A 27,670-nucleotide genomic window follows, 5' to 3' on the forward strand; every position below is an offset into this window, starting at 1 on the left:
AACATGGACAGAGGTGTTAGCAGAGAGCATTGTGGTCACACAGAAAGGAAATTCAAAACAAAAAGTACCAATCGCCAAGGCCTCTTAAAGGCTTCTCGAGGCTCTCCACAGTGCCTTTCTGAGTGTAATGCTTCAGACAGAGCACCCCTCCCACAGGTGCTGAGCTCTTTCGAGTAGTAGCCAAATATGTTTTTAAGGTTTTATCAAGCTAGGTTTCCTCATGGCTTGCTGTCAACAGGTTGCCCTACACTCGATGTTGCTGCTTTGCACAATTGATGTACAGGTTGACGGCTATTGACACATATTGCATTTTTGAGTTTCTATGTTTATCTTGCCTTTGATGCCACTGTTTACTTAGTGCCCACTGTTTACCATTGATTGTGTACGACATTTTACCTTACACTGACCTTTGTTTGGTTACATGAAACGTTAATAAAGATATACTTTGAAAAGAAAAAAAAAAGAAAAAAGATGTAAAGTAATGTCTGCAATAAGTGAAAACATTATTAAATAATCTGTTCAAACTGAAGATGGATCGTGCTAAATGTTATACCTTCAATTTGTTTTTTTTGTCATCAGATCAAATCATTTGCCACTCTTTGTTCAGATGCATCCACTTCGGTCAGATTGGAGCCACCATGGACTAAAAGGAATAGTCCCATCTGTCCTACACTACAGTTTGCTAGGATACAATTTTTTCATTCCAGATGCAATAGGTAAATGTTGTTTTTGCATGCATAAACTATTAACAAAAATAATTATGCTTGTTTACCTTTTTTTCATTCCTCAAAACTTTCTACACTATCTGCCCAAGCAATAATTAGTCGCCCTCTCTAACAGCTTTACCTTTAGTCTAATGCTTTGCACGACTTCAGCCTGACCCCAAAAGAACTTAAATTGTGGGACTTGCTTGAGATTGGCTGTCAGCTCCCTCTCCAGATCTTTATTATACACATGAACATTCAACACAGCCAAATATTCATGTGTTATCAATGGAGAGAGGAATGGTAGGTCCTTTGTTTATCTGAGAATAAAAGAATCAGGCAAGTAAAATCCAACATGCCTGACCCATCTCTTCCCCAATATTATCTGCTGGAGGGAGAGTCAGAAGGCCCAAATACACTGTAGAGACTTGTTCATTCCTGCCAAAGTCTGCAGATTCAGATGACTTTTAACTAAAACATATGGGTTCCTTAAAGGGGTACTCTGCCCCTAGACATCTTATCCCCTATCCAAAGGGTAGGGAATAATATGATCGCGGGGGTCCCGCCGCTGGTGACCCCCGTGATCTTGGCTCCGGCACCCCAGACATCCGTTGCATGGAGCGAACTTTGCCGTATGATTGGCAATGCGGGGTGGAGGGTCAGGATGTCATGGTTATGCCCCACTCGTGACATCACGGCCATGCCTCCTCAATGCAAGTCTATGGTAGAGGGCGTGACTGCTGTCATGTCCCCTGCCATAGACTTGCATTGAGGGGGCGTGACCATGATGTCACGAGCGGGTCGCGGCCGTGACGTCACAAGTCTCCGACACTGCATTCGATACAGCCTGCAGCAGGGAGATCATGTGGGTCCCCTGCGATCAGACATCTTAGATGTCTAGGGGTGAAGTACCCCTTTAAGTTAGGATATAAGGGTCCAGAGCAGTATTTCCAAACCAGAGTGCCTCCAAAACTACAACTCCAGCCAGAGGCTGTCCAGCTGGAGACACCCTAGTATGAAAACACTGGTCTAGACAAACATCTAAGATTATTGTTGATCACACTACAATATAGCTGTTTATAGTACCCTAACAAAACAAATTCAGCAATACACAAGATTGTTCTTAAAGTTTTCTTTGTGAGATGGTGGGGTTTTCCTCAAGTTCCTGGAAAATTTCTATATGTGATCGAAGCTTATGTGCCCCTAGTAAACTCACTATGCTATGTATCCTCATAGAGCTCAACCTCCCTTTCTAGACACCTGTTGTGGGTGGGGAGAGGCAATCAGGGTAAATTTAACTTTGAAACCACTTTAAACCTCTCACCAGTGATACAGAACAGACTGATCCGGCCTAACATTGCATAGAAATTCTTAGACAGCAGAATAACCCACTGTCAGGCCCAAGGCCTGATTAATAAAATCCTATATGTGTATTATAATTATAACTGTGTGATGTATTATCCAAGCCAGGGGTGAGAGGTCATTCAGACTGTGTTTTGTGTATTGCATTTTATTGGGGGGTCTGGCTGCTTGTTTACTTCTCCTTTGAAGTCAAAGGCTCTTTTGAAGTCATGCACTCTGGTCCCATCATATAATCAAACAGATAAGGGGCCAGGAAGAGAGATGCCCCACCTGGTGGGACCAGAGGGGTGGGGGGAATGGATTCTCCCTCCCAAGAAAGCAGATGATATTTAAAACAATTCTAGACTCAAAGTTGGGTGTTCAATGCTGGGCAACAAGCTGACAAGACCATCCTAAAAACAGCTGGAACTCACTCATGGACTGATATCATCATGCTGTTAGAACTTCATCTTTTGTTTTCTGAACTTGCCTGGCTAAACTCTTTTATATATTTTTGTAACTGTATGTCATTTCTTTCTATATTTTATATAGTCAGCACTGTGATACCTTTTATCAGATTAAATGTTTCATTAATCAGCTCTGGTCTTTGATCTCTAAATATATGAGCTCACCTTTCTGAAGGCAGCTCTGGTAAAACTCGTTTATCTAAGGGTTAATTTGGTGACTTGCTGGGACTTGTAGTGGATACCCAGAGGTCTGGCGACTTTAACCCTTGCACCATCACACTCTCTCTAATGTCTTGGCTGGACCGATAGGGTGTGATCGTGACACCCACCACAGACACTTATTTCAAGCTAATTTTGTTCCAGTGAGCTTATAAACAAGTGGAAAATAGAAACATATTATGCACTTCAGTATTTCAGTAGATGTAATTATACAAGTGTGAAAATGAGTAAAAGGAGCACAGCAGATGTTCATTCGGTTTTTATTACTATAGTTTAACACAGGAAAACAACTTAAAAAGAACACAATGATAACAAAGTCTGTCTGTGAGTCTGTAAGTGGTGATGACTCTACCCTTTCTCCTCTCAGGGTTCTTAGATTTACTCTCTGAAGCCTGCTTATCTTAGCTCAAGTGATGCAAAAAAGCAGTGTGAAATCTGTTTATCTTGACCCAAGTAGTAGAGATAAAGTCATCTGCCAATGTAATGCTGGATTTTCATTGTTCTTTCTTTGAGTAATTGAAGAAATCAATGTATACTATGTATGAACAATAATTGTAATTTCTACTTCTCGTCTTCTGTTACAGGGGGTACTCTAGCCGATGAATTCATAACAGAAGAAGAACTTTTTATCAGATGGCTGCAGATTGTCACATTTCTACCTGTTATGTCATTCAATACTCCCCCGTGGGTTTGCTGTGATAACTGGGTACATTTTTTAGAGATTACTGAAAACAGAATTTACAAGGAATATTTTCCATATTCTCAGTATATAGACCTTGTGTATAGATTTTATATTTTTATAAAAGATCACTCCCCTTATTTCTCTATTCACAGATTATCGGTATCATAAATAGCACCTATGCAGACATAGAAAGAAATAAAAAGCCCCATGTTTACCATCAGATAATTTATGAGAGCTCTTCAGTTTAAAGGTTATTTGGTTTCTATGAGTATCTTTCACTGGAGTGCCAATTTCTCTAATGGATCACACTTTGGACTTTATTTTAAGTCCAAAAAGCAGCATCTTCTTCAGATTAGGGAAAACAAAATAAATCCTGCATGATTGAGCACTACTGAGCTCTACAGTATATTCCTTACTTGTTCCTTGTAAATATATGAGCACTGGATTTTCTCTAGACACACAAACCCCTAAAACATTGATTTACCCTAGGATTCTAGTCAAGGAATACCTTTGATCAATGACCTTCTTTTATCTAACACACTAAGTAGAGATGAGCAAATTTTTGAAAAATTCGATTCGGCCGATTCGACAAATTTTCCAAAAACAATTGGTTTGGTCCAAATTTATTCACTACGCATCTGTATTAAAAACAGCTATTTCTGGCCTACAGAAAGCTTTAATAGGGGTGTTGAACACTTTGCCTTGCTGTAACACGCATAGGGTGTGTGCTGGGTTAGTGAAATAATACTGTTATTCAGTGTGACTGTTACGCCGATCGCTCCGGGTCCCTGCTCCTCCCCGGAGCGCTCACGGCGTTCTCCTCTCTGCAGCGCCCCGGTCAGACCCACTGACCGGGAGCGCTGCACTGAAATTCACGATGGGGATGCGATTCGCATAGCGGGACGCGCCCGCTCGCGAATCGCATCCCAAGCCACTTACCCATTCCGGTCCCCGGCTGTCACGTTCTGGCGCGCGCGCCAGCTCTCTAAGATTTAAAGGGCCAGTGCACCAATGAGTGGTGCCTGGCCCAATCAGTCTAATTAGCCTCCACCTGCTCCCTGTCTATTTAACCTCACTTCCCCTTCACTTCCTTGCCAGATCTTGTTGCATTGTGCCAGAGAAAGCATTTAGTGTTGTCCAAAGCCTGTGTTCCAGATCTTCTGCTGTTGCCCCTGACTACGACCCTTGCTGCCTGCCCTGACCTTCTGCTACGTCCGACCTTGCTCTTGCCTTGTCCTTTTGTACCGCGCCTATCTCAGCAGTCAGAGAGGTTGAGCCGTTGCCGGTGGATATGACCTGGTTGCTACCGCCACTGCAAGACCATCCTGCTCTGCGGCCGGCTCTGGTGAATACCAGTAGCAACTTAGAACCGGTCCGCCGGCACGGTCCACGCCAATCCCTCTCTGACACAGAGGATCCACCTCCAGCTTGCCGAATCATAACAGTCACATGCAGATCAGAGGCATTGCTGTTACGCCGAGCGCTCCGGGTTCCCGCTCCTCCCCGGAGCGCTCGCTTCACCTCCTCCGCTGCAGCGCCCCGGTCACGTCCTCTGACCCGGGGCGCTGCGATCCTGCTGCTAGCCGGGATGCGATTCGCGATGCGGGTAGCGCCCGCTCGCGATGCGCACCCCGGCTCTCCTACCTGACTCGCTCCCCGTCTGTTCTGTCCCGGCGCGCGCGGCCCCGCTCCCTAGGGCGCGCGCGCGCCGGGTCTCTGCGATTTAAAGGGCCACTGCGCCGCTGATTGGCGCAGTGGTTCCAATTAGAGTTATCACCTGTGCACTCCCTATATTACCTCACTTCCCTTGCACTCCCTTGCCGGATCTTGTTGCCTTAGTGCCAGTGAAAGCGTTCCTTGTGTGTCCCTTGCCAGTCTTTCCAGACCTTCTGCCGTTGCCCCTGACTACGATCCTTGCTGCCTGCCCCGACCTTCTGCTACGTCCGACCTTGCTTCTGCCTACTCCCTTGTACCGCGCCTATCTTCAGCAGCCAGAGAGGTGAGCCGTTGCTAGTGGATACGACCTGGTCACTACCGCCGCAGCAAGACCATCCCGCCTTGCGGCGGGCTCTGGTGAAAACCAGTAGTGGCTTAGAACCGGTCCACTAGCACGGTTCACGCCAATCCCTCTCTGGCACAGAGGGTCCACTACCTGCCAGCCGGCATCGTGACAGTAGATCCGGCCATGGATCCCGCTGAAGTTCCTCTGCCAGTTGTCGCTGACCTCACCACGGTGGTCGCCCAGCAGTCACAACAGATTGCGCAACAAGGCCAACAGCTGTCTCAACTGACCGTTATGCTACAACAGTTGCTACCACAGCTTCAGCAGTCATCTCCTCCGCCAGCTCCTGCACCTCCTCCGCAGCGAGTGGCCGCTCCTGGGATACGCTTATCCTTGCCGGATAAGTTTGATGGGGACTCTAAGTTTTGCCGTGGCTTCCTTTCCCAATGTTCCCTGCATCTGGAGATGATGTCGGACCTGTTTCCCACTGAAAGGTCTAAGGTGGCTTTCGTAGTCAGTCTTCTGTCCGGAAAAGCCCTGTCATGGGCCACACCGCTCTGGGACCGCAATGACCCCGTCACTGCCTCAGTACACTCCTTCTTCTCGGAAATCCGAAGTGTCTTTGAGGAACCTGCCCGAGCCTCTTCTGCTGAGACTGCCCTGTTGAACCTGGTCCAGGGTAATTCTTCCGTTGGCGAGTATGCCGTACAATTCCGTACACTTGCTTCAGAATTGTCCTGGAATAATGAGGCCCTCTGCGCGACCTTCAAAAAAGGCCTATCCAGCAACATTAAAGATGTTCTGGCCGCACGAGAAATTCCTGCTAATCTACATGAACTTATTCACCTAGCCACTCGCATTGACATGCGTTTTTCTGAAAGGCGTCAGGAACTCCGCCAAGATATGGACTCTGTTCGCACGAGGCGTTTCGTCTCCTCGGCTCCTCTCTCCTCTGGTCCCCTGCAATCTGTTCCTGTGCCTCCCGCCGTGGAGGCTATGCAGGTCGACCGGTCTCGCCTGACACCTCAAGAGAGGACACGACGCCGTATGGAGAACCTCTGCCTGTACTGTGCTAGTACCGAACACTTCCTGAGGGATTGTCCTATCCGTCCTCCCCGCCTGGAAAGACGTACGCTGACTCCGCACAAAGGTGAGACAGTCCTTGATGTCTACTCTGCTTCTCCACGTCTTACTGTGCCTGTGCGGATGTCTGCTTCTGCCTTCTCCTTCTCTACAGTGGCCTTCTTGGACTCTGGTTCTGCAGGAAATTTTATTTTGGCCTCTCTCGTCAACAGGTTCAACATCCCAGTGACCAGTCTCGCCAGACCCCTCTACATCAATTGTGTAAATAATGAAAGATTGGACTGTACCATACGTTTCCGCACGGAGCCCCTTCTTATGAGCATCGGATCTCATCATGAGAGGATTGAACTTTTGGTCCTCCCCAATTGCACCTCGGAGATTCTCCTTGGACTTCCCTGGCTTCAACTTCATTCCCCAACCCTGGATTGGTCCACTGGGGAGATCAAGAGTTGGGGGTCCTCTTGTTCCAAGAACTGTCTAAAACCGGTTCCCAGTAACCCTTGCCGTAACTCTGTGGTTCCTCCAGTAACCGGTCTCCCCAAGGCCTATATGGACTTCGCGGATGTTTTCTGCAAAAAACAAGCTGAGACTCTACCTCCTCACAGGCCTTATGATTGCCCTATCGACCTCCTCCCGGGTACTACTCCACCCCGGGGCAGAATTTATCCTCTCTCTGCCCCAGAGACTCTTGCCATGTCCGAATACGTCCAGGAGAATCTAAAAAGGGGCTTTATCCGTAAATCCTCCTCTCCTGCCGGAGCCGGATTTTTCTTTGTCTCCAAAAAAGATGGCTCCCTACGTCCTTGCATTGACTACCGCGGTCTTAATAAAATCACGGTTAAGAACCGCTACCCCTTACCCCTCATCTCTGAACTCTTTGATCGCCTCCAAGGTGCCCACATCTTCACTAAATTGGACTTAAGAGGCGCCTATAACCTCATCCGCATCAGAGAGGGGGACGAGTGGAAAACGGCATTTAACACCAGAGATGGACACTTTGAGTATCTGGTCATGCCCTTTGGACTGTGCAATGCCCCTGCCGTCTTCCAAGACTTTGTCAATGAAATTTTTCGTGATCTATTATACTCCTGTGTTGTGGTATATCTGGACGATATCCTAATTTTTTCTGCCAATCTAGAGGAACACCGCCGGCATGTCCGTATGGTTCTTCAGAGACTTCGTGACAACCAACTCTATGCCAAAATTGAGAAATGTCTGTTTGAATGCCAATCTCTTCCTTTTCTAGGATATTTGGTCTCTGGCCAGGGACTACAGATGGATCCAGACAAACTCTCTGCCGTCTTAAATTGGCCACGCCCCTCCGGACTCCGTGCTATCCAACGCTTTTTGGGGTTCGCCAATTATTACAGGCAATTTATTCCACATTTTTCTACCATTGTGGCTCCTATCGTGGCTTTAACCAAGAAAAATGCTGATCCCAAGTCCTGGCCTCCTCAAGCAGAAGACTCCTTTAAACAACTCAAGTCTGCCTTTTCTTCGGCTCCCGTGCTCTCCAGACCTGACCCTTCCAAACCCTTCCTATTGGAGGTTGATGCCTCCTCAGTAGGAGCTGGAGCTGTTCTTCTACAAAAAAAATCCTTCCGGGCATGCTGTCACTTGTGGTTTTTTCTCTAGGACCTTCTCTCCAGCGGAGAGGAACTACTCCATCGGGGATCGAGAACTTCTAGCCATTAAATTAGCACTTGAGGAATGGAGGCATCTGCTGGAGGGATCAAGATTTCCTGTTATTATCTACACCGACCACAAGAACCTCTCCTACCTCCAGTCGGCCCAACGGCTGAATCCTCGCCAGGCCCGGTGGTCTCTGTTCTTTGCCCGATTTAATTTTGAGATTCACTTTCGTCCTGCCGATAAGAACATTAGAGCCGATGCTCTCTCTCGTTCCTCGGATGCCTCAGAAGTTGATCTCCCTCCGCAACACATCATTCCACCTGACTGCCTGATCTCCACTTCTCCTGCCTCCATCAGACAGACTCCTCCAGGAAAGACCTTTGTTTCTCCACGCCAACGCCTCGGAATCCTCAAATGGGGTCACTCCTCCCATCTCGCAGGTCATGCGGGCATCAAGAAATCTGTGCAACTCATCTCCCGCTTCTATTGGTGGCCAACTCTGGAGACGGATGTTGGGGACTTTGTGCGAGCCTGCACTATCTGTGCCCGGGATAAGACTCCTCGCCAGAAGCCCGCTGGTTTTCTTCATCCTCTGCCTGTCCCCGAACAGCCTTGGTCTCTGATTGGTATGGATTTTATTACTGATTTACCCCCTTCCCGTGGCAACACTGTTATTTGGGTGGTCGTTGATCGATTCTCCAAAATGGCACATTTCATTCCTCTTCCTGGTCTTCCTTCTGCGCCTCAGTTGGCTAAACAATTTTTTGTACACATTTTTCGTCTTCACGGGTTGCCTACGCAGATTGTCTCGGATAGAGGGGTCCAATTCGTGTCTAAATTCTGGAGAGCTCTCTGTAAACAACTCAAGATTAAATTAAATTTTTCCTCTGCATATCATCCCCAGTCCAATGGACAAGTAGAAAGAATTAACCAGATCCTGGGTGATTATTTGCGACATTTTGTTTCCTCCCGCCAGGATGACTGGGCAGATCTCCTTCCATGGGCCGAATTCTCGTATAACTTCAGGGTCTCTGAATCTTCCTCCAAATCCCCATTTTTCGTGGTGTACGGCCGTCACCCTCTTCCCCCCCTCCCTACCCCCTTGCCCTCTGGTCTGCCCGCTGTGGATGAAATTTCTCGTGACCTTTCCATTATATGGAGAGAGACCCAAAATTCTCTCTTACAGGCTTCTTCACGCATGAAGAGGTTCGCGGATAAGAAAAGAAGAGCTCCCCCCGTTTTTTCCCCTGGAGACAAGGTATGGCTCTCCGCTAAATATGTCCGCTTCCGTGTCCCTAGCTACAAGTTGGGACCACGCTATCTTGGTCCTTTCAAAATTCTGTGTCAAATTAATCCTGTCTCTTATAAACTTCTTCTTCCTCCTTCTCTTCGTATCCCTAATGCCTTTCACGTCTCTCTTCTCAAACCACTCATCCTCAACCGTTTTTCTCCCAAATCTGTTCCTCCCACTCCTGTTTCCGGCTCCTCGGACGTCTTCTCGGTCAAGGAGATTTTGGCTGCCAAAAAGGTCAGAGGAAAAAATTTTTTTTTAGTAGACTGGGAGGGTTGTGGTCCTGAAGAGAGATCCTGGGAACCTGAGGACAACATCCTTGACAAAAGTCTGCTCCTCAGGTTCTCAGGCTCCAAGAAGAGGGGGAGACCCAAGGGGGGGGGTACTGTTACGCCGAGCGCTCCGGGTTCCCGCTCCTCCCCGGAGCGCTCGCTTCACCTCCTCCGCTGCAGCGCCCCGGTCACGTCCTCTGACCCGGGGCGCTGCGATCCTGCTGCTAGCCGGGATGCGATTCGCGATGCGGGTAGCGCCCGCTCGCGATGCGCACCCCGGCTCTCCTACCTGACTCGCTCCCCGTCTGTTCTGTCCCGGCGCGCGCGGCCCCGCTCCCTAGGGCGCGCGCGCGCCGGGTCTCTGCGATTTAAAGGGCCACTGCGCCGCTGATTGGCGCAGTGGTTCCAATTAGAGTTATCACCTGTGCACTCCCTATATTACCTCACTTCCCTTGCACTCCCTTGCCGGATCTTGTTGCCTTAGTGCCAGTGAAAGCGTTCCTTGTGTGTCCCTTGCCAGTCTTTCCAGACCTTCTGCCGTTGCCCCTGACTACGATCCTTGCTGCCTGCCCCGACCTTCTGCTACGTCCGACCTTGCTTCTGCCTACTCCCTTGTACCGCGCCTATCTTCAGCAGCCAGAGAGGTGAGCCGTTGCTAGTGGATACGACCTGGTCACTACCGCCGCAGCAAGACCATCCCGCCTTGCGGCGGGCTCTGGTGAAAACCAGTAGTGGCTTAGAACCGGTCCACTAGCACGGTTCACGCCAATCCCTCTCTGGCACAGAGGGTCCACTACCTGCCAGCCGGCATCGTGACAATTGCTATTAGAATCGCTGTCACAGAGTGGCACAATGACAGAACCTGGAGGTGACATCTGTATAAGGAGACCATATAGTGGCTGAATGACACAGCATGGAGGTGGCAGCAGCAAGAGCAGACCATATATTGGCTGAATAACACAGTCTGGAGTTGGCGGCAGAATGAGGAGACAATATAGTGCCTGAATGACACAGCGTGGAGGTGGCAGCAGCAAGAACAGACCATAAAGTGGCTGAATGACACAGCCTGGAGTTGGCAGCAGCATTAGGAGACCATATAGTGGCTGAATGACACAGCCTGGAGTTGGCGGCAGCAAAAGAAGGCCATATAGTGGCTGAATGACACAGCCTGGAGTTGGCGGCAGCATGAGGAGACCATATAGAGGCTGAATGACACAGGCTGGAGTTGGCGGCAGAATGAGGAGACCATATAGTGGCTGAATGACACAGCCTGGAGTTGGCGGAAGCATGAGGAGACCATATAATGGCTGAATGACACAGCCTGGAGTTGGCGGCAGCATGAGTAGACCATATAGTGGCTAAATGACAACCTGGAGTTGGCGGCAGCATGAGGACACCATATAGTGGCTGAATGACACAGCCTAGAGTTGGCGGCAGCATGAGAAGACCATATAGTTGCAGAATGAGACAGCCTGAAGGTGGCAGCAGCATGAGGAGAACATATGGTGGCAGAATGAGACAGCCTGGAGCTGGCATCAGCATGAGGAGAACATATGTTGGCAGTATGAGACAGCCTGGAGGTGGCATCAGCAGCATCAGGAGTCCTGAAAGTGACCTGGTGACATAGTGGGGCGGTGGATGGCAATACCAGTAGCCGGTGACAAAGGTGGGTGAAAAAAGGAGAACTTGGCATCAGATGTGTGGCATCAGGCGCATGGCAGGATCAGAATAGTAGCTGAGGCAGGTAGGCAGAAGAAGACAGTCTCTTTTCTAAAAGTGTTACTCTGATGCATCAGGCATTGGTGGGTGGAATTTCCTTTCTGCCTGACCACAAGTGCTCTTTGCTGATACCTCTGTCCATGTCAGGAACTGTCCAGAGCAAGAGAGGTTTGCTATAGGGATTTGCTCCTACTCTGGACAGTTCCTAAAATGGACAGAGGTGTCAGCAGAGAGCACTTGTGGTCAGGCAGAAAGGAAATTAAAAAAGAAAATAACTTTGTGTTTATTATACAGCAGCTGATAAGTACTGGATTGGGATGTTTTTTTTAAATAGAAGTAATTTAAAAATCTGTTTAACTTTCTGGCACCAGTTGATTTAAAAGAAAATGTTTTCCAGTGGAGTACACCTTTAAGTTTTAGCTACTGCATATCCTCAATACTTACTTGTGGTCTGATGCAGAGGAATGTCTGTAACTGGGGATCAGCACCTTAAATATGTTTTGCACTATCCATATTTGTGAAATGTAGGTGTGGCACCATGGTCAATCTACTGGATAGAAATCCTGGCTGATCTATGCCTTATTCATCTTCACAAAGGTTAATCTCTCCACATTTTTCATGGACAGACCAGTTCTCCTTGGGGTTACTATGGTCCCCGCCGCACTAAAAATCCGCTCTGATGGCACACTACTGGCTGGGCAGGACAGATTTTCAGGGCAAACTCTGCTAGTTGGGGCCACAAATCAAGTTAGGCTGCCCAGAAGTCCAGCGGATCTTCAAGGTGTGTTGGCATGGTCATGTCAAGGTATTCCACCACCTGCTGGTTCAGGTCCTGCTCCAGGTCTACCTGCTGCTGATGAGTTGCTTCACTTATCAGTGACTGTAAACTCAGGCTGCTGCTGATGAAGCTGATACTGCTCCTGCCACCCCACCCCTCCTCAGCAGCCATGGCAGTGGAAGGTGAGCGCAGAGGGCCCCTCGAGTCAGACCTGTGAGAGGGTACATAGGATGTCTCTGTAGTAGGTCAGTTTGTCCTCCCTCTCAGTGGGTGTAAAAAAGGCCCCCATTTTGTGCCAGTAGCTAGGGTCCAATATGGTGGAGAGCCAGAAGTCATCCCGCTGCCGAATGGTGACAATTTGGCAGTCACAACGCAAGCAAGTGAGCATGCATCGTGCCATTTGTGCAAGTGACTCGGAGGGACTCCCTGCCTCCATCTCCACTGTATACTGCCACGGTGTGTCTGGGTCCTCTGTCTCGCCTTCCTCATAACCCTCTAGCTCCTCTAGCTGCTCCAGCTCCTCCTCTCCTGTCAGATGACTAGAAAAACTGCCCATCTTGCGAAACCTAAACTGTGCTCATCTGTGCCCCTCCCCCTCCTCCTCCTCTTCCAGTTCAGCCCCCACAGGGCTCATGTAGACGCCACATCTCCAGTGCCCTGACCAGCCATCGTTTCCGACACGTGTTGTAGTAAATGAAGCAGTGGAATGACGTCGTTCATCCCGTAATCCTGGCGACTGACTAATAATGTGGCTTCTTCAAAGGGCCTGAGCAAACGGCAGGTGTCACACATGAGCTGCCACTGGTTGACTTTGAAGTTACACAGGGGAGTCCCCCTATCCACTTGGATCATCAAGAAATCGGTGATGGCTTTTCTCTGTTCATATAGTCTGTTCAACATATGGAAGGTGGGATTCCAATGTGTGGAAACGTTACAAATCAGACTATGTTGGAGGATATCGTTCTCACGCTGCAGCTCAAGGAGGGTGTACTTTGCGGTGTACGAGTGGCTGAAGTGCATGCAAAGTTTCCTTCCCATTGTTAGGATGTCTTGCAGATGGGGGGAACATTTCAGAAACCGCTTGACAACCAAATTGAACAAGTGTGCCATGCAGGGCGCATGTCTCAGGCTTCCTTGTCTCAGCGCAGACAAGATGTTCTTCCCATTGTCGGTCACCATGGTTCCCATTTCCAGTTTTCATGGAGTAAGCCATGATTTGTTTTCTTGATGAAGGACTTTTAGCAGTTCCTCCCATGTGTTACTTCGTTCGCCAAGGCAAAACAAGAGAAGAACAGCGTGACACCGCCTTGCCCTGCACACATGGTATGCTGGAGGGGCACTGAGACTTGTCCGTGCAGTGGAGGCTGAGGACACGGTGGAGGATAAGGAGGCGGAGCCGCACACTGTCACAGGACCAACGGCCTGAGAGTGTGGAGGCGGAAGCGGCGTGACCTGTCCAAGTTGCTGTTGTGGCTGTGCAGGAACCACATTCACCCAGTGGGCCATAAACGACATGCATTATCCCTGACCGTAGTTACAGCTCCAAATATCGGCGCTGACGTGCACTTTGGTACACACCGACAGGCTCAAGGACTGGCCCACCTTCTGTTCCTCAAAATTGTGCAGGGCTGGTACTGCCTTCTTCGCAAAGAAATGACGGCTTGGGACTCTCCACCTCGGCTCGGCACAAGCCATCAATTCTCTGAAAGGTGCAGAGTCCCCCACTTGAAAAGGGAGGGACTGCAGCACCAGCAATTTGGACAGGAGCACATTCAGCTTCTGCACCATTGGATGAGTGTGCGCATCCTGTTGTCTCTTGGACATGGCTTTGCCGATGGATTGCTGGCGGAATGACTGACTTGAAGTAGGAGGAGCAGGATCATCTGGAGCGACAGAACGAGGGTATGACACCTAGCTCCCTTCGGCTGAAGTGGTGGAGCCTTGGCTTGCTGAAACAGGGAGCAGCGCGCCACTGGGTGATGCAGCAGGCTGGACCACCACATCGGAGCCACGGTTCTCCTAGGCCGTCTTATGGTGACGCTGAATATGTTGACGCAGGGCTGTTGTGCCAACATTGGGACCCTGGCCATGCTTCACCTTATGCCGACACATCTTGCATGTGGCCAGGTTAACATCCTCCGGATGCTTGATGAAAAACTGCCGCACCGCCGAGTAGCTGATTTTCCCACCAACGGTCCGCCTTGATTGACTGCTACTGCCGCTAACTCCAGGAACCCCTGTTCCACTACCTCAAGGGATGGTAGGCTGCCGCGAAGCAGGTGGTCTACCCTGGGCACGTTTGGTTCCAGACTTTCCACTTACGCCACCATGCTGACTGCCAACCATGCTACCACCTTGCTGGCTCAGCTCCTGCCGCACAGGCAACCTGCAACCCTCTTCTCCTGATGATGAAGAAGCCCCTTCTGCACCTGGCTCCCAATAGTGATTGGCTTCATCATCATCGAGTTGTGTCTGCACGTCACTGATGTCCTCCTCAGGTTCCTCAACAGTGTCTGCTTCAGGAGCCTGAACGTTTGCAACACAGCATAAGATACTTCTGTGGGGAAGGGAATAGCATAGGACAGAGGCAATGGGAGGACAGGGACTGCTCCTGGGCCATGCCAACTGAGGGTTGTGTCTGAGGAACCCACCGACTGTTGACTGGGGGTGTCAGATGTCACTTGTGAGGAAGTGGATGACCGTGTTAAACAATCGATGACGGCAGATGGGTTGCTGGTGGAGACACGACCGCTAGCTGATACCAGGAGCTCAGGCTTCTCGTTGCGACTCCTGCTGCCACTCACCCCAAGTCTTCTACAACGTCTGCCTGATGAATTTAGGCCTCTACCACTCCTCTGTGCATGTCCTAGCAATTCTTGGCCTGCAATACTTAGTGCCTATATGAGGGGAATACAATATGCTCAAGTACACTTAAAACAGTATTTTTCTACAACACCAGCAGGTGTGTACTTTTGGATGGCCTTTCACAGTATCTTGGCCCTTAAGACTTTAACATGAACAAAATGGTACACCACTTAGATGTATGTATGTGGTATGCACTTATGAGAGGAGGACAATGCGCTCAGGTATGCTTAAAACTGTATTTGTCTACAACACCAGCACGTGTGTACTTTTTCCATGGGAATTTACAGTATCTAGGCCCTTAAGACTTTAACAGGAACAAAATGGTACACCACTTAGATGTACGTATGTGGTATGCACTTATGAGGGGAGGACAATGCGCTCCAGTATTCTTAAAACAGTATTTGTCGACAACATCAGCAGGTGTGTACTTTTGCCTGGGCTTTTAAAGTATTTAGGCCCTTAAGACTTTAACTGGAACAAAATGGTACACCACTTAGATACTTTTAGTGCTCTCCTTAACTGGCTGGCTACTATTAGCTTTTCAGTTGTTGTACACACCAGTGCTGCAGCACACAGTCCCTGTGTACTACACCCAAAATTGCACTTTCTCTCTCAATCTCACTCCCTTCCCTATCAGTGCTTCTAGGCTGGATTTGGGCTTGAGGTGAATCGCTGCTGTAAAAAAGCTTTTCTATGCAACACACTGCTCTCTGTCCCTCTCTCTCTTTAATTGAATGCTGATGTGACTGGTCGCAAGATGGCTGTCGATTATATTGGGCTGTGACATCACAGGGGTGGCTGGCTGCTGATAGGCTGCATGTGATTCAGGGTCATCCCACCTACCTTTCTTCCCGCCTCCCCAGGATTCCTTGCCCATGTCCTCACACGTGGATCTGCCATTTTAGAGGCCCTGGAGCCTGGACCGCACAAAATTGAGTTTAATGAAGTGATTCGCGCAATTGAATTGCGGCGATATTCGCGTTCATTATGAATCAAATTTTTTCTGAAATTTGTAACAAATTCGGATTCATCAGATTTGATTCGCGCATCTGTAACACTAAAACTAGGTTCACAATGCACAATTTTCGAGCATAATTCCACTTTGAAATTAGGCTTAAAAATTCCAGTGCAGCAGAATCCCATTACTGTCTATGGGATTCTGCTGTACAGTCCACATTGTGGAAATTCAAAGGCAGAGTTTCCGCCACTGAAATTTCTCAGTCAACTTAGAAACTGCTGTTACATGAAAACATTGACATAAAACATGAGAGTAAAAAACGGGGGGCTTGGAGGTACTCAATCTACCAGTTTGTCCGAGAACTCTGTCTGGGTGATATCCTCATATACAAAGTTTTTTTTCTTCTTTTTCAAAACTCTCTATGAGAGTGCTTTGGAATTTCTTTAATATGAAATAAAGACTCTCCTCTTCACTGGCACATAAGCTTTAAAAAGATTTACATAAGAGTACATATTATTAGACAAAAGTAGATGATGTAGTCAGTATATTGCATCGTTTTTAGAGGAACAGTTCATTCATTGTTTGGTCATTTTTTAGGTAATGAACCTAACAAGACGATATATACAAAGACATCAAGATTGTGTTGCTCCTCTCTTATTAAAATATTCAGAAGACTGGCTGAACACAGGGATCCCTATCTTCAGACCTGTCTGGTGGCTCAGTCCTGAAGATCCAGTGGCTTTCACTGTAGACAATGAGTTTCTGATTGGAGATGAGGTGAGAGCAAAATACTAGCATCAATCCCGGCTGTCATTTTGACTGTCTAGTGGTAGATTTGCAAAGCAATAGAGTATAGTTATGGGAAAAAAGCAACAAATGTCCAAAAAGCTCAAAGGAGGGGGGGGGGGGAGGGGAGATATGTAGATGAAGGGAGGGAGATAACTTTTGAACCTTGTTTTTTTCACATTAATCCAGAAGAAGGCAAGAAACCCATATGTTATAAATCAATCTGCCTTTTAAAAACAAAAATCGCTAATCAGATGGAGATAAGAAATCAGATAAACATCTTGTCATGTGTTTACATAGACGTATTAGTGCCATACAATGTGGAGGTTACACAGACCTATGTTAATGAGCTCAACATTTAAGTAGATTATTCACCTCAAGAGAAGCCAAAAAAGATTGAAATTGAAAACGTAATGGGAGACGAGATGTTGCATATAACTGTGCTAGTAAATAAATCCCACAATGGGGAAAATCACTTCAAAAAAATTCAGCCAATAGGTAAAAGAATCTTCCGTTTCCATGTGTTTTCTTTTATGACCCATCTAGTTTTATAAATGAAGGTTGCTGGATGCTGTATCGGGGCAGTGTTTGAAATATTGCCCATTGTTCTCTGGTTGTTAACATTCCAAAGTTTATTGGTTAAAATCAGTCATGTTAAGCAATGATCCCCTTCAAACAGCTTTATGAATCATATTAGTATCTGTTGCTTTGATGTTGATTTTATTCAATGTGCTGAATGCTCAACACATTCACGTCAATAAATTATCGTCCAAAGTAATGGCAAGAGGTGCAAAAGATGGATTTTGAAGTTGGAGCCAATTAATAATTCTTTCCACTACAAAAATAGAAACCCAGGAAACATCTGCACTTGCCACACTATTGCATATGTACAGAGTAGGATTGTATACTCTACATGCTTCAATTCTATCCTTTTGTACAGCAATATATGTTTATTGCACCTGTTACTGCCTTTCTATGTCCCCAAAGTTGCAAAGTCAGACATTTAGTCAAGTGTTTTAGTTTATTTTTGATCATTGGACTTAGACTTAGTCATAACCTATGTAAAAAACTAAAAAGGATGAGAGAGCGCTCCAAAGTATATACAGGCACTTGATAAAGGTAATCAGACAAATGCCTACTCACAAGATCATGTTGTGCAAGCTAGAGGCACAACACTCGAATAGCTTCGTGACTGCAGATCCTGACTGGGTGTGCAGTAGAGGATGGTTCCTTCGTGGGCTGCTGCTGGCTTCCTCTGCTCACATCAATGAGCATGTAGTTGCAAGATAGAAGGCATGTTGCAAAACACGGTGGGTGAGGAAGGATTAAAGCGCTGTCCCGGATCCAAGGTAAGAGAGAGACATTTTATTTATTTTAAAGTTAAACATGTAACGCGTTTCAAGGGCGAGCTGCCCTCTTCATCAGACATGTCTGATGAAGAGGGCAGCTCGCCCTTGAAACGCGTTACATGTTTAACTTTAAAAGAAATAAAAAGTCTTTCTCTTACCTTGGATCCGGGACAGCGTTTTAATCCTTCCTCACCCACCGTGCTTTCCAACATAACCTTTGTAAGGCTCTGCTCATATTATACTTGTTCATATATGCAAGGTATAGGCTCGACATATGCCGCACGGATTCTCTGAAACTGACTGATTAATGCCAAGCCAGACTTCTCCCCAGAAGGGAAGAGGACCCATCTGCAGACAGCACTGTTTCGGAATATTCGGAGACAGTATGCATTGTCAGCTGTGAGGTCTTATCTGGACAGGGCTGTGTCTGTGGTACAGAATGTACCACAGGTGACTCCAGTCAAGGTGTAGAAACATCTAAGAGATGATCAAGAGAAATTTCAATTGTTCAATTTCAAGTGTTAAAGAAAAGAATATTAATATTTTTGTCTATGCTAAATTTTCATTTATCCTTGTAATAAATTAGCAAAAAATATCTAAAATTCTGTTTTCACATTCTCATGAGGTATTAAGTGTAGAATGATGGAGGGAAAACTAAATGTTTGGTATTTTATCACAAGGCCACAACATAAGAAAATGTGAGAAAAGTTAAAGGGTCTGATATTTTTTATTACAATTTTTTTTTCTAATCTCAAGCAACCACATTAAAAGTAAGAGCCATCTGATTTTATTCTATTAAAATGTGAAAAAAAAAATATCGTTAACCCCTTTACTCCTTAGCCTGTTTTGACCTTAAAGGGGTTGTGCGCTGCCCTGCATTTCGGAGCTCCGAAAAAAACAATTTGGAAAATTTGCCTTTATTTAGATTTTACATTTTCTGCTCATACGACAAATAGTCATGCCGCACCAAATTAATGATTAATTCACATCTACAATATGTCTACTTTATGTTCCCATCATTTGATAAGCATTCTTTTACTTTTTTAGAATGTTAGAAGGTTTATAAATTTAGCAACAATTTTTCTGATTTTCAAGAAAATTTCAATATCTGATTTTTCAGGGACCAGTTCAGTTCTGAAGTGAAATTGAGAGGCCTGTATGTTAGATACTCCCATAAATCACCCTGTTTTGAAAACTGCACCCCTTAAAGTAGTCAGAATAGCATTAACCCCTTAAGGACCGGAGGTTTTTCCGTTTTTGCATTTTCGTTTTTTGCTCCTTGCCTTTAAAAAATCATAACTCTTTCAAATTTACACCTAAAAATCCATATGATGGCTTATTTTTTGCGCCACCAATTCTATTTTGTAATGACGTCAGTCATTTTGCCCAAAAATCTATGGTGAAGCGGGAAAAAAAATCATTGTGCGACAAAATTGAAAAAAAAACGCTGTTTTGTAACTTTTGGGGGCTTCCGTTTCTACGTAGTACATTTTTCGGTAAAAATGACACCTGATATGTATTTTGTAGGTCCATACGATTAAAATGATCCCCTACTTATATAGGTTTGATTTTGTCGGACTTCTGGAAAAAATCATAACTACATGCAGGAAAATTAATACGTTTAAAATTGTCATCTTCTGACCCCTATAACTTTTTTATTTTTCCGTGTATGGGGCGGTATGAGCACTCATTTTTTGCGCCGTGATCTGAAGTTTTTAACGGTACCATTTTTGCATTGATAGGACTTATTGATCACTTTTTATTCATTTTTAAATGATATAAAAAGTGACCAAAAATGCACTATTTTGGACTTTGGAATTTTTTTGCGCGCACGCCATTGACCGAGCGGTTTAATTAATGATATATTTTTATAATTCGGACATTTCCGCACGCGGTGATACCACATATGTTTATTTTTATTTTTATTTACACTGTGTTTTTTTTTTTTTATTGGAAAAGGGGGGTGATTCAAACTTTTAATAGGGGAGGAGTTAAATGATCTTTATTCACTTTTTTTTTTCACTTTTTTTTTGCAGTGTTATAGGTCCCATAGGGACCTATAACACTGCACACACTGATCTTCTATGTTGATCACTGGTTTCTCATAAGAAACCAGTGATCAACGATTCTGCCGGATGACTGCTCATGCCTGGATCTCAGGCACTGAGCAGTCATTCGGCGATCGGACAGCGAGGAGGCAGGAAGGGGCCCTCCCGCTGTCCTTTCAGCTGTTTGGGATGCCGCGATTAGCCGCGGCTATCCCGAACAGCCCGACTGAGCTAGCCGGGAACTTTCACTTTCACTTTTAGCCGCGCGGCTCAGCTTTGAGCGCGCGGCTAAAGGGTTAATAGCGCGCGGCGCCGCGATCGGCGCTGCGCGCTATTAGAGGCGGGTCCCGGCTTCACTATGACGCCGGGCCCGCCATGATATGATGCGGGGTTACTGTGTAACCCCGCGTTATATCAGAAGAGCAGGACCAAGGACGTACCGGTACGTCCTTGGTCCTTAAGGGGTTAAAGAAGTTTATGAACCCTTTAGGCGTTTTATAGAAATAAAAGCAAAGTGGCTTCGGAATTTTAAAATGTCTTTTTTTTGCAGATTTTTCATTTTAATAAATTTTTTTTTCTGTAACACAGCAGGTGTTGACAAAGAAATGCAACTCAAAAGGTATTCCCCGAATTCTGAAATATTTAGAAATATCCCATATGGGGCCATTACGTGTCTCTCACACATGCCTCAGACATGAAAGAGTGCTGTGTGGATTTTGGAGCCTCCTTTTAGTTTAAGATATTTTGTTGGCATCATATAAAGTTGTCCTTTGGGTGCTAAAACTTTTTTGGGAGACAAGTTGACGATTTCATTGGTACCATTCTGGGATACATGTGATACTCTGATCGTTTTTTTATTTTATTTTTCATGAGGTGGTATACATAAAAAAAATCTATTCTGCAGTTGTTTTTCATAAAAAATTTTTAGGCCATTCGCCATGCGGTCGAAATGACATGTTAACTTTACTCTGCAGGTTGATACAATTATAGCGATACTAAATTTATACACTTTTTTTTATATTTTAGTTCATTTATAGCATAAAAACTATTTTTGTAAAAAAAAAAAAAAATCATGTTTGTAAGTCGCCTTATTCTGTGAGCCATAACTTTTTTATTTTTTCACTGACGCAATTGTGTGAGGACTCTTTTTTGCAGGACCTGTTGATGTTTTTGGGGGACTATTTTTGGGTGTGTTTTGGGGTGAATTATATATATATATATATATATATAAAAGACAGTGACCGCAGCGTCTATAGGGTTAACTCAGGATTGGAGCGCAGATTGCATTGACGAACCAAAAGCAGTGATCGCCAGCCCCTGCGATTGGTCCCTGGACAGCTTCAGCTCGGCTCAGCGGTGCAGCACTTTAAACTTGAAAAATATCAGGTGATGCAAGAAGTCATCCCTAATCACCACCTACATGTACCTGATATTGCGGGAAGACGTTAATGATCCTTTCAATGGAAATAACCCATTCTATGACTGCCCTTTATCTGTTTCCTATTCACAGAAAGATTTAAAGGGGTACTCCACCCCTAGACATCTTACGCCCTATCCAAAGGATTTCTGTGCAGCACCCTGAGTGCGGGCGGCGGCGGTCGTGATGTCACAGCCACGCCCCCTCAATGCAAGTCTAAGGGAGGGTCGTCACGACCCCCCCCGCTGCCCGCTCCAGTCGTTCAGAACTAAATTGATAATTTCTTTGACTATCCGAGATTCTTAAAAAAAACATCTATATTGGGGGGAGATTTATCAAAACCTGTTCAGAGGAAAAATTGCTGAGTTGCCCATAGCAACCAATCAGATCGCTTCTTTCATTTTTCAGAGGGCTTTTCAGAAAGGAAAGAAGCGATCTGATTGGTTGCTAAGGGCAACTCAGCAGCTTTCCCTTTGAACAGGTTTTGATAAATCTCCCCCATGATTTTTTTTGTCTTGTAAGTACAGCATATTGGGATGGAGCCCAGTACTACTCAGGTGTACTGTAACGTTTTCCAGTGCATTCTTCCCACCATAGGGATTTGTTGTGACTTTGTCTCTCTGTCCATTCTCAGATGCTTATTGCTCCGATCACCGAGAAAGGCAAAATCCAGCGAGATGTTTTCCTGCCTGGAAAAGATTATAAATGGATGGATCTGATCACATCCCAGGTGTTTGATGGAGGCACGGTACTACGGAACTATAACTGCAGCCTGCATGAAATTCCAGTTTTTGTTAAGAAAACATGATAGGTTAAAACAGTTATCACGAAATATGTATATCCCTTCTAAGAAGAATGAGTAGAAGTGTCTCTTGTTAAGAGATAAGTGCGTTCTAGTAGCACTCAAAGAAAATACTTGGAATGTGACTTCGAATAGTCTTATTATTTACAGTAGGAGTTAAAATGTATCAGTATATATATATATATATATATATATATATATATATATATATAGATAGATATATGAAATAAAATCTTTCTGTGCTACAATGCTGAAACAATTTAAACCATATAATATTTATTGCCAGTCTTAGCAAATCAACTACAACTACCTCTCAGTATTAACAGAAAAGATTCAATGCTGCTTCTGTCTTCCATGTCTGATTTATACCAAATTATTGATGTTTGGTTATAGTCGTATTAAAGTAACATACTTTACTTATATGGTTGTTTTGCTGGTTTATTTTTCTTTTTTTTAATGTATTTTTCTTTTATTTTTATTTTCTTCTTTTCATTGCCTTTTTCATTTCCTGTGCTACAAATAGTGGTTTTGACAAGATGGTAAGGATAGGTCTAATTTAAGGAAAAGTATAATATTCCTTAAATATAATATATTTAAGGAAAAGTATAATATACCGAATCTTATTATAGATTAGTGTTCCAAAAATTGACTCAATGACAAAAAAAAAATAATGAACCTAAATAGAAATGGCGATTGCTGAAAAACTCGGACTGCAGTTATGTCTCAGGTAGATATGTTAATGATTAAAGGTGTGATTTGGTTAGACAATGGGTCTTGCCAAAAGGCTTTTAGAGGCTACTTTTGGCTTCTCTGAGTAAGTTTACCTGGTGAGAGATCGTTGACATCTAGACAAGCCTCTGAAGCACTCAAAGACATTTTGCCTAGTTAACAGACTGTGAGAGGGGGTGCGTCATGGGACTGAGAATCAGGATGGTCATTTTGAGTAACTGCCTGAAATCTAGACCTTACTGACTAAGCTTTTAGGAGGTATTAGGAGCAGTGGTTACAAGGAGCACCCATGGTGAACAAACTCCAGATGACCCCGACACAATTTCCTTGTCCACCATCCAGACGCAGATGACACCTTCATTACACACCACTTGGACCATTTCCAGGTGCATAGCAGAAAGAAAGTTTCTGTCAATTGCCACTGTCACTGTTATTTCCATTTGCAGTGGTTTCATGAACGTGAAACCTGGACTGCTTCATAATGGAACCATACCATCTTTAACCCCTTAAGGATGCAGGACGTAAATGTACGTCCTGGTGAGGTGGTACTTAACGCACCAGGACGTACATTTACGTCCTGTGCATAACCGCAGGCATCGGAGCGATGCCCGTGTCATGCGCGGCTGATCCCGGCTGCGGATCGCAGCCAGGGACCCGCCGGCAATGGCCGACGCCCGCGATCTCGCGGGCGTCCGCCATTAACCCCTCAGGTGCCGGGATCAATACAGATCCCGGCATCTGCGGCAGTGCGCGATTTGAATGAATGATCGGATCGCCCGCAGCGCTGCTGCGGGATCCGATCATTCATAACGCCGCACGGAGGTCCCCTCTCCTTCCTCCGTCCGGCTCCCGGCATCTCCTGCTCTGGTCTGTGATCGAGCAGACCAGAGCAGAAGATCACCGAAAACACTGATCTGTTCTATGTCCTATACATAGAACAGATCAGTATTAGCAATCATGGTATTGCTATGAATAGTCCCCTATGGGGACTATTCAAGTGTAAAAAAAAATGTTAAAAAATGTAAAAGTAAAAAAAAAGTGAAAAATCCCCTCCCCCAATAAAAAAGTAAAACGTCAGTTTTTTCCTATTTTACCCCCAAAAAGCATAAAATGTTTTTTATAGACATATTTGGTATCGCCACGTGCGTAAATGTCCGAACTATTAAAATAAAATGTTAATGATCCCGTACGGTGAACGGCGTGAACATAAAAAAAAAAAAAAAAAAAAGTCCCAAATTCCTACTTTTTTAATACATTTTATTTAAAAAAATTATAAAAAATGTATTAAAAGTTTTTTATATGCAAATGTGGTATCAAAAAAAAGTAAAGATCATGGCGCAAAAAATGAGCCCCCATACCGCCGCTTATACGGAAAAATAAAAAAGTTAGAGGTCATCAAAATAAAGGGATTATAAACGTACTAATTTGGTTAAAAAGTTTGTGATTTTTTTAAGCGCAACAATAATATAAAAGTATGTAATAATGGGTATCATTTTAATCGTATTGACCCTCAGAATAAAGAACACATGTCATTTTTACCATAAATTGTACGGCGTGAAAACGAAGCCTTCCAAAATTAGCAAAATTGCATTTTTCGTTTTAATTTCCCCACAAAAATAGTGTTTTTTGGTTGCGCCATACATTTTATGATATAATGAGTAATGTCACTACAAAGGACAACTGGTCGCGCAAAAAAAAAGCCCTCATACTAGTCTGTGGATGAAAATATAAAAGAGTTATGATTTTTAGAAGGCGAGAAGGAAAAAATGAAAACGTTAAAATTTAATTGTCTGAGTCCTTAAGGCCAAAATGGGCTGAGTCCTTAAGGGGTTAATGACAAATTCAGGTTATCTTTAGGATCCAATGTCAGGTTCAAGTATAGAACCTCATGTTAAATGTGACTATCCTGCCTTTCATGTGCAGAGACACACTGCCCTAACTGCTGGTGTGGTGGTCTGTGGAGCCATGGCATGCAACAGTTGGTCTCGCCTAGTAGTGATATAGATGGACACCAACAGCTCAACAGTATATACAGGACATCCTGCAGCTTCATTTGTTGCCTCTTATGGTAGGGCTGGTGTTTTTTTAGCATGATAATATTTACCTACACACAATAATAGTTTCCCAGTAATATCTTGACTAGCTTGCAATACTTCCTTGGTCTGCCTGGTCGCCAGATTTATCATCAATTGATCATTTATGGAACTAGTTGGGATGCCAGCTAAGTAATTTATGAATGTGCAGGATCTACATATGCCTCAATAATGAACACAGTAAATGTCGTCAGAGAAAATTGCCACAATCGTTTCTTTTGGTCACCTGCTTAAACATCTTAAAAAATGATTGTCTTGGATTGCATTTTATTTTTTAAAGTATGAGTCAATCAGATTACAATCCGAGCCCTGACCGCCCAAACCCTCCCCCCCCCCCCCCGCGATCTCCTGAGCCGAAGATTGCCGAACGGCTCACCCATAACGCTATATGGAGGGGGCATGGCAGCCTCCGCTTTGGGCAGGGGTCATGACGTGCACCTTTGCCAGAGAGCCTGGGCTCCAAACAGGAGATCACGGGGGGATAGGTTTTGTTCTTGATACTTGTGCTTTAATTAATGACTTGAAAATCTTTTTAGCTAACAGTCACGTTGTATCACATAATTCCACCGTCACATATCAGAAAACATTGCTCTATTTGTCATTTATCATAAAATACATTCCTTTCCCACACCATATGCACGCCAGATTTGTCAGATTTTACAGATTAGCGGTCTGATTTTAATCAGTCCAAGTAGCAAGAAAACAATTCTTCCAGGTATTTGACTCCCCCTCTTTCCTATTAAAATCCCACTCAGGTCAAACAAGCAGATGCTCACTGTACTTTAAATGTTGAGTTCTATTCCTTACTGAACATTTTAACTGTTAGAACTAATTAGATTTTTACTTTTTTATATACAATTCTTATTCATTCATTTGCAGCCATATCCAAAAGTGTATTTCTTCTTTGGTCAAGGGAATAGCTGCCGGTGGGACAGAGGTTGTAGCTGCCAAATTTAATGTTCTTGTGCAATGACAACAAAATAAAGTTGCTTTGGCACAGCTTGGAATGTTACAGCTTTTAAAGCCAAAATAATGGTCATTTGGTAACTTCCCCTTTAAATGTTGCCTTTTAGCAGCTTTACTGAATTTAGTGATGTTGAGGTGCTATCAAGCATGTGTACATGTCATGACTATAGCAGATGTGAATGTTTACAGTTAAATGTGTTTTCAGATTAAAGTTACTGAAACTTTTAACTAAAATATTCACAGGTTGGCTTATTGTGGTGCAGTGTGAAAACTTTTCTTTATTCACACACGACACAGCGCCTGGAAGGATGTGGAAGGAAAACTTCTCGTGATGAGGTGGTAAAGCAGCACTAACTCTGACCAAGGAAGAGATTAGTGTATTGCAGAGAGAACCTTGTCCAGCCTTCTTCTCTCTGGCATAGACAATACACTTCATCTTGGAGATGAACAATCACTTGATTGTAGGCAGGATTTTACCTAGGTAGAAGACATGGCCTATGTGTGGGTATGCCTAACAATGGCAGGGCTAGAAAATGGTTTCAGTCCACCCATTCTCCTGAGAGTGGGAGGCGGAACTAGGGACTTCTACAATAATTGGTTGAAGGGATCATATGACAAAAGCATAATTCATCTAGATACATATAATGCAGTTTTTATTAAACCTTTACACTCTGTAAGACATTAGTGTAGCAACAAAGTAATACAATGCAGAACAATTGTTGATTTTGGGAGGTACTAGTCTTATGAGGACCCTCTTCACCACTGTCATGTGAGTGCATCTAAAAGAGGTTAACACAACTTCACAGCTTTATCTCACAATGGACCTTCATTGAGACTGTTAATTGAGCATGACACATACACCAAACAGTCTACAGAACCAGTAACACCAGGACTTATACCACCTTCCGAATATGGGTGGTAAGTTCCAACATCACACACACACACAACATACTCAATGTATCATCTGTGACTGAGATACTTAGGTGTTCTTCAAGGCAAAACTATTAAAGTTATAGGCTTTAGTATTCAAAGGCACAATGCTTAATAGTAAAAAAAAAAAAAAAAAAAAAAAAATAATAGACTTATGTAAAAGGTGCAGAAACATTTATAAAAATAAAAAGGAGAAAAAAATAGTTAGACATATGGGTAGGAAATGTACACAAATCAAATTGGATTGGGTTTCGAACTCGTGTCATAATTTTTTTTATCTTTAGACATGGGTTGAACCCGTGGGCCCACCATACACCGGTGGTTCACCACAAATTCATATTTTCTAATTTACACTGACTAGACTTACATAACGGAACAGTCACAACCTCAAGAACATCGAATCCCAAGAGTCAAGCGGAGTTGTACACAGATGTTATCTGCATCCTAAAAATAAGTCTGGGACATTTGTGAGACAGTTCAAGGTTAGTAAAGGAAATAGGTATTTGTGAGTAATAACCCATTTATTGTCTTGTTTCC

The 27,670-nt window shown here is 44.6% G+C and overlaps 1 protein-coding gene across 2 annotated transcripts in view; it reads left to right on the forward strand.

Moving 5' to 3' along the window:
* LOC130276825 (SITS-binding protein-like) overlaps nucleotides 1-22,565 on the forward strand; it is a 93,011-nt gene extending 70,446 nt beyond the window's left edge. For both annotated transcript variants that reach the window (XM_056526721.1, XM_056526722.1), the window contains 4 exons: nucleotides 580-716; nucleotides 3,316-3,437; nucleotides 16,611-16,790; nucleotides 22,248-22,565. In XM_056526721.1, the coding sequence (XP_056382696.1) occupies nucleotides 580-716; nucleotides 3,316-3,437; nucleotides 16,611-16,790; nucleotides 22,248-22,421 (613 nt within the window). In that variant the 3' untranslated portion in view covers nucleotides 22,422-22,565. The remainder of the gene's footprint in view (nucleotides 1-579; nucleotides 717-3,315; nucleotides 3,438-16,610; nucleotides 16,791-22,247) is intronic.
* The last annotated feature ends 5,105 nt before the right edge of the window (nucleotides 22,566-27,670 follow it).

This window comes from Hyla sarda, chromosome 6 (genome assembly GCF_029499605.1).
Source record: "Hyla sarda isolate aHylSar1 chromosome 6, aHylSar1.hap1, whole genome shotgun sequence".
Taxonomy (NCBI): domain Eukaryota; kingdom Metazoa; phylum Chordata; class Amphibia; order Anura; family Hylidae; genus Hyla; species Hyla sarda.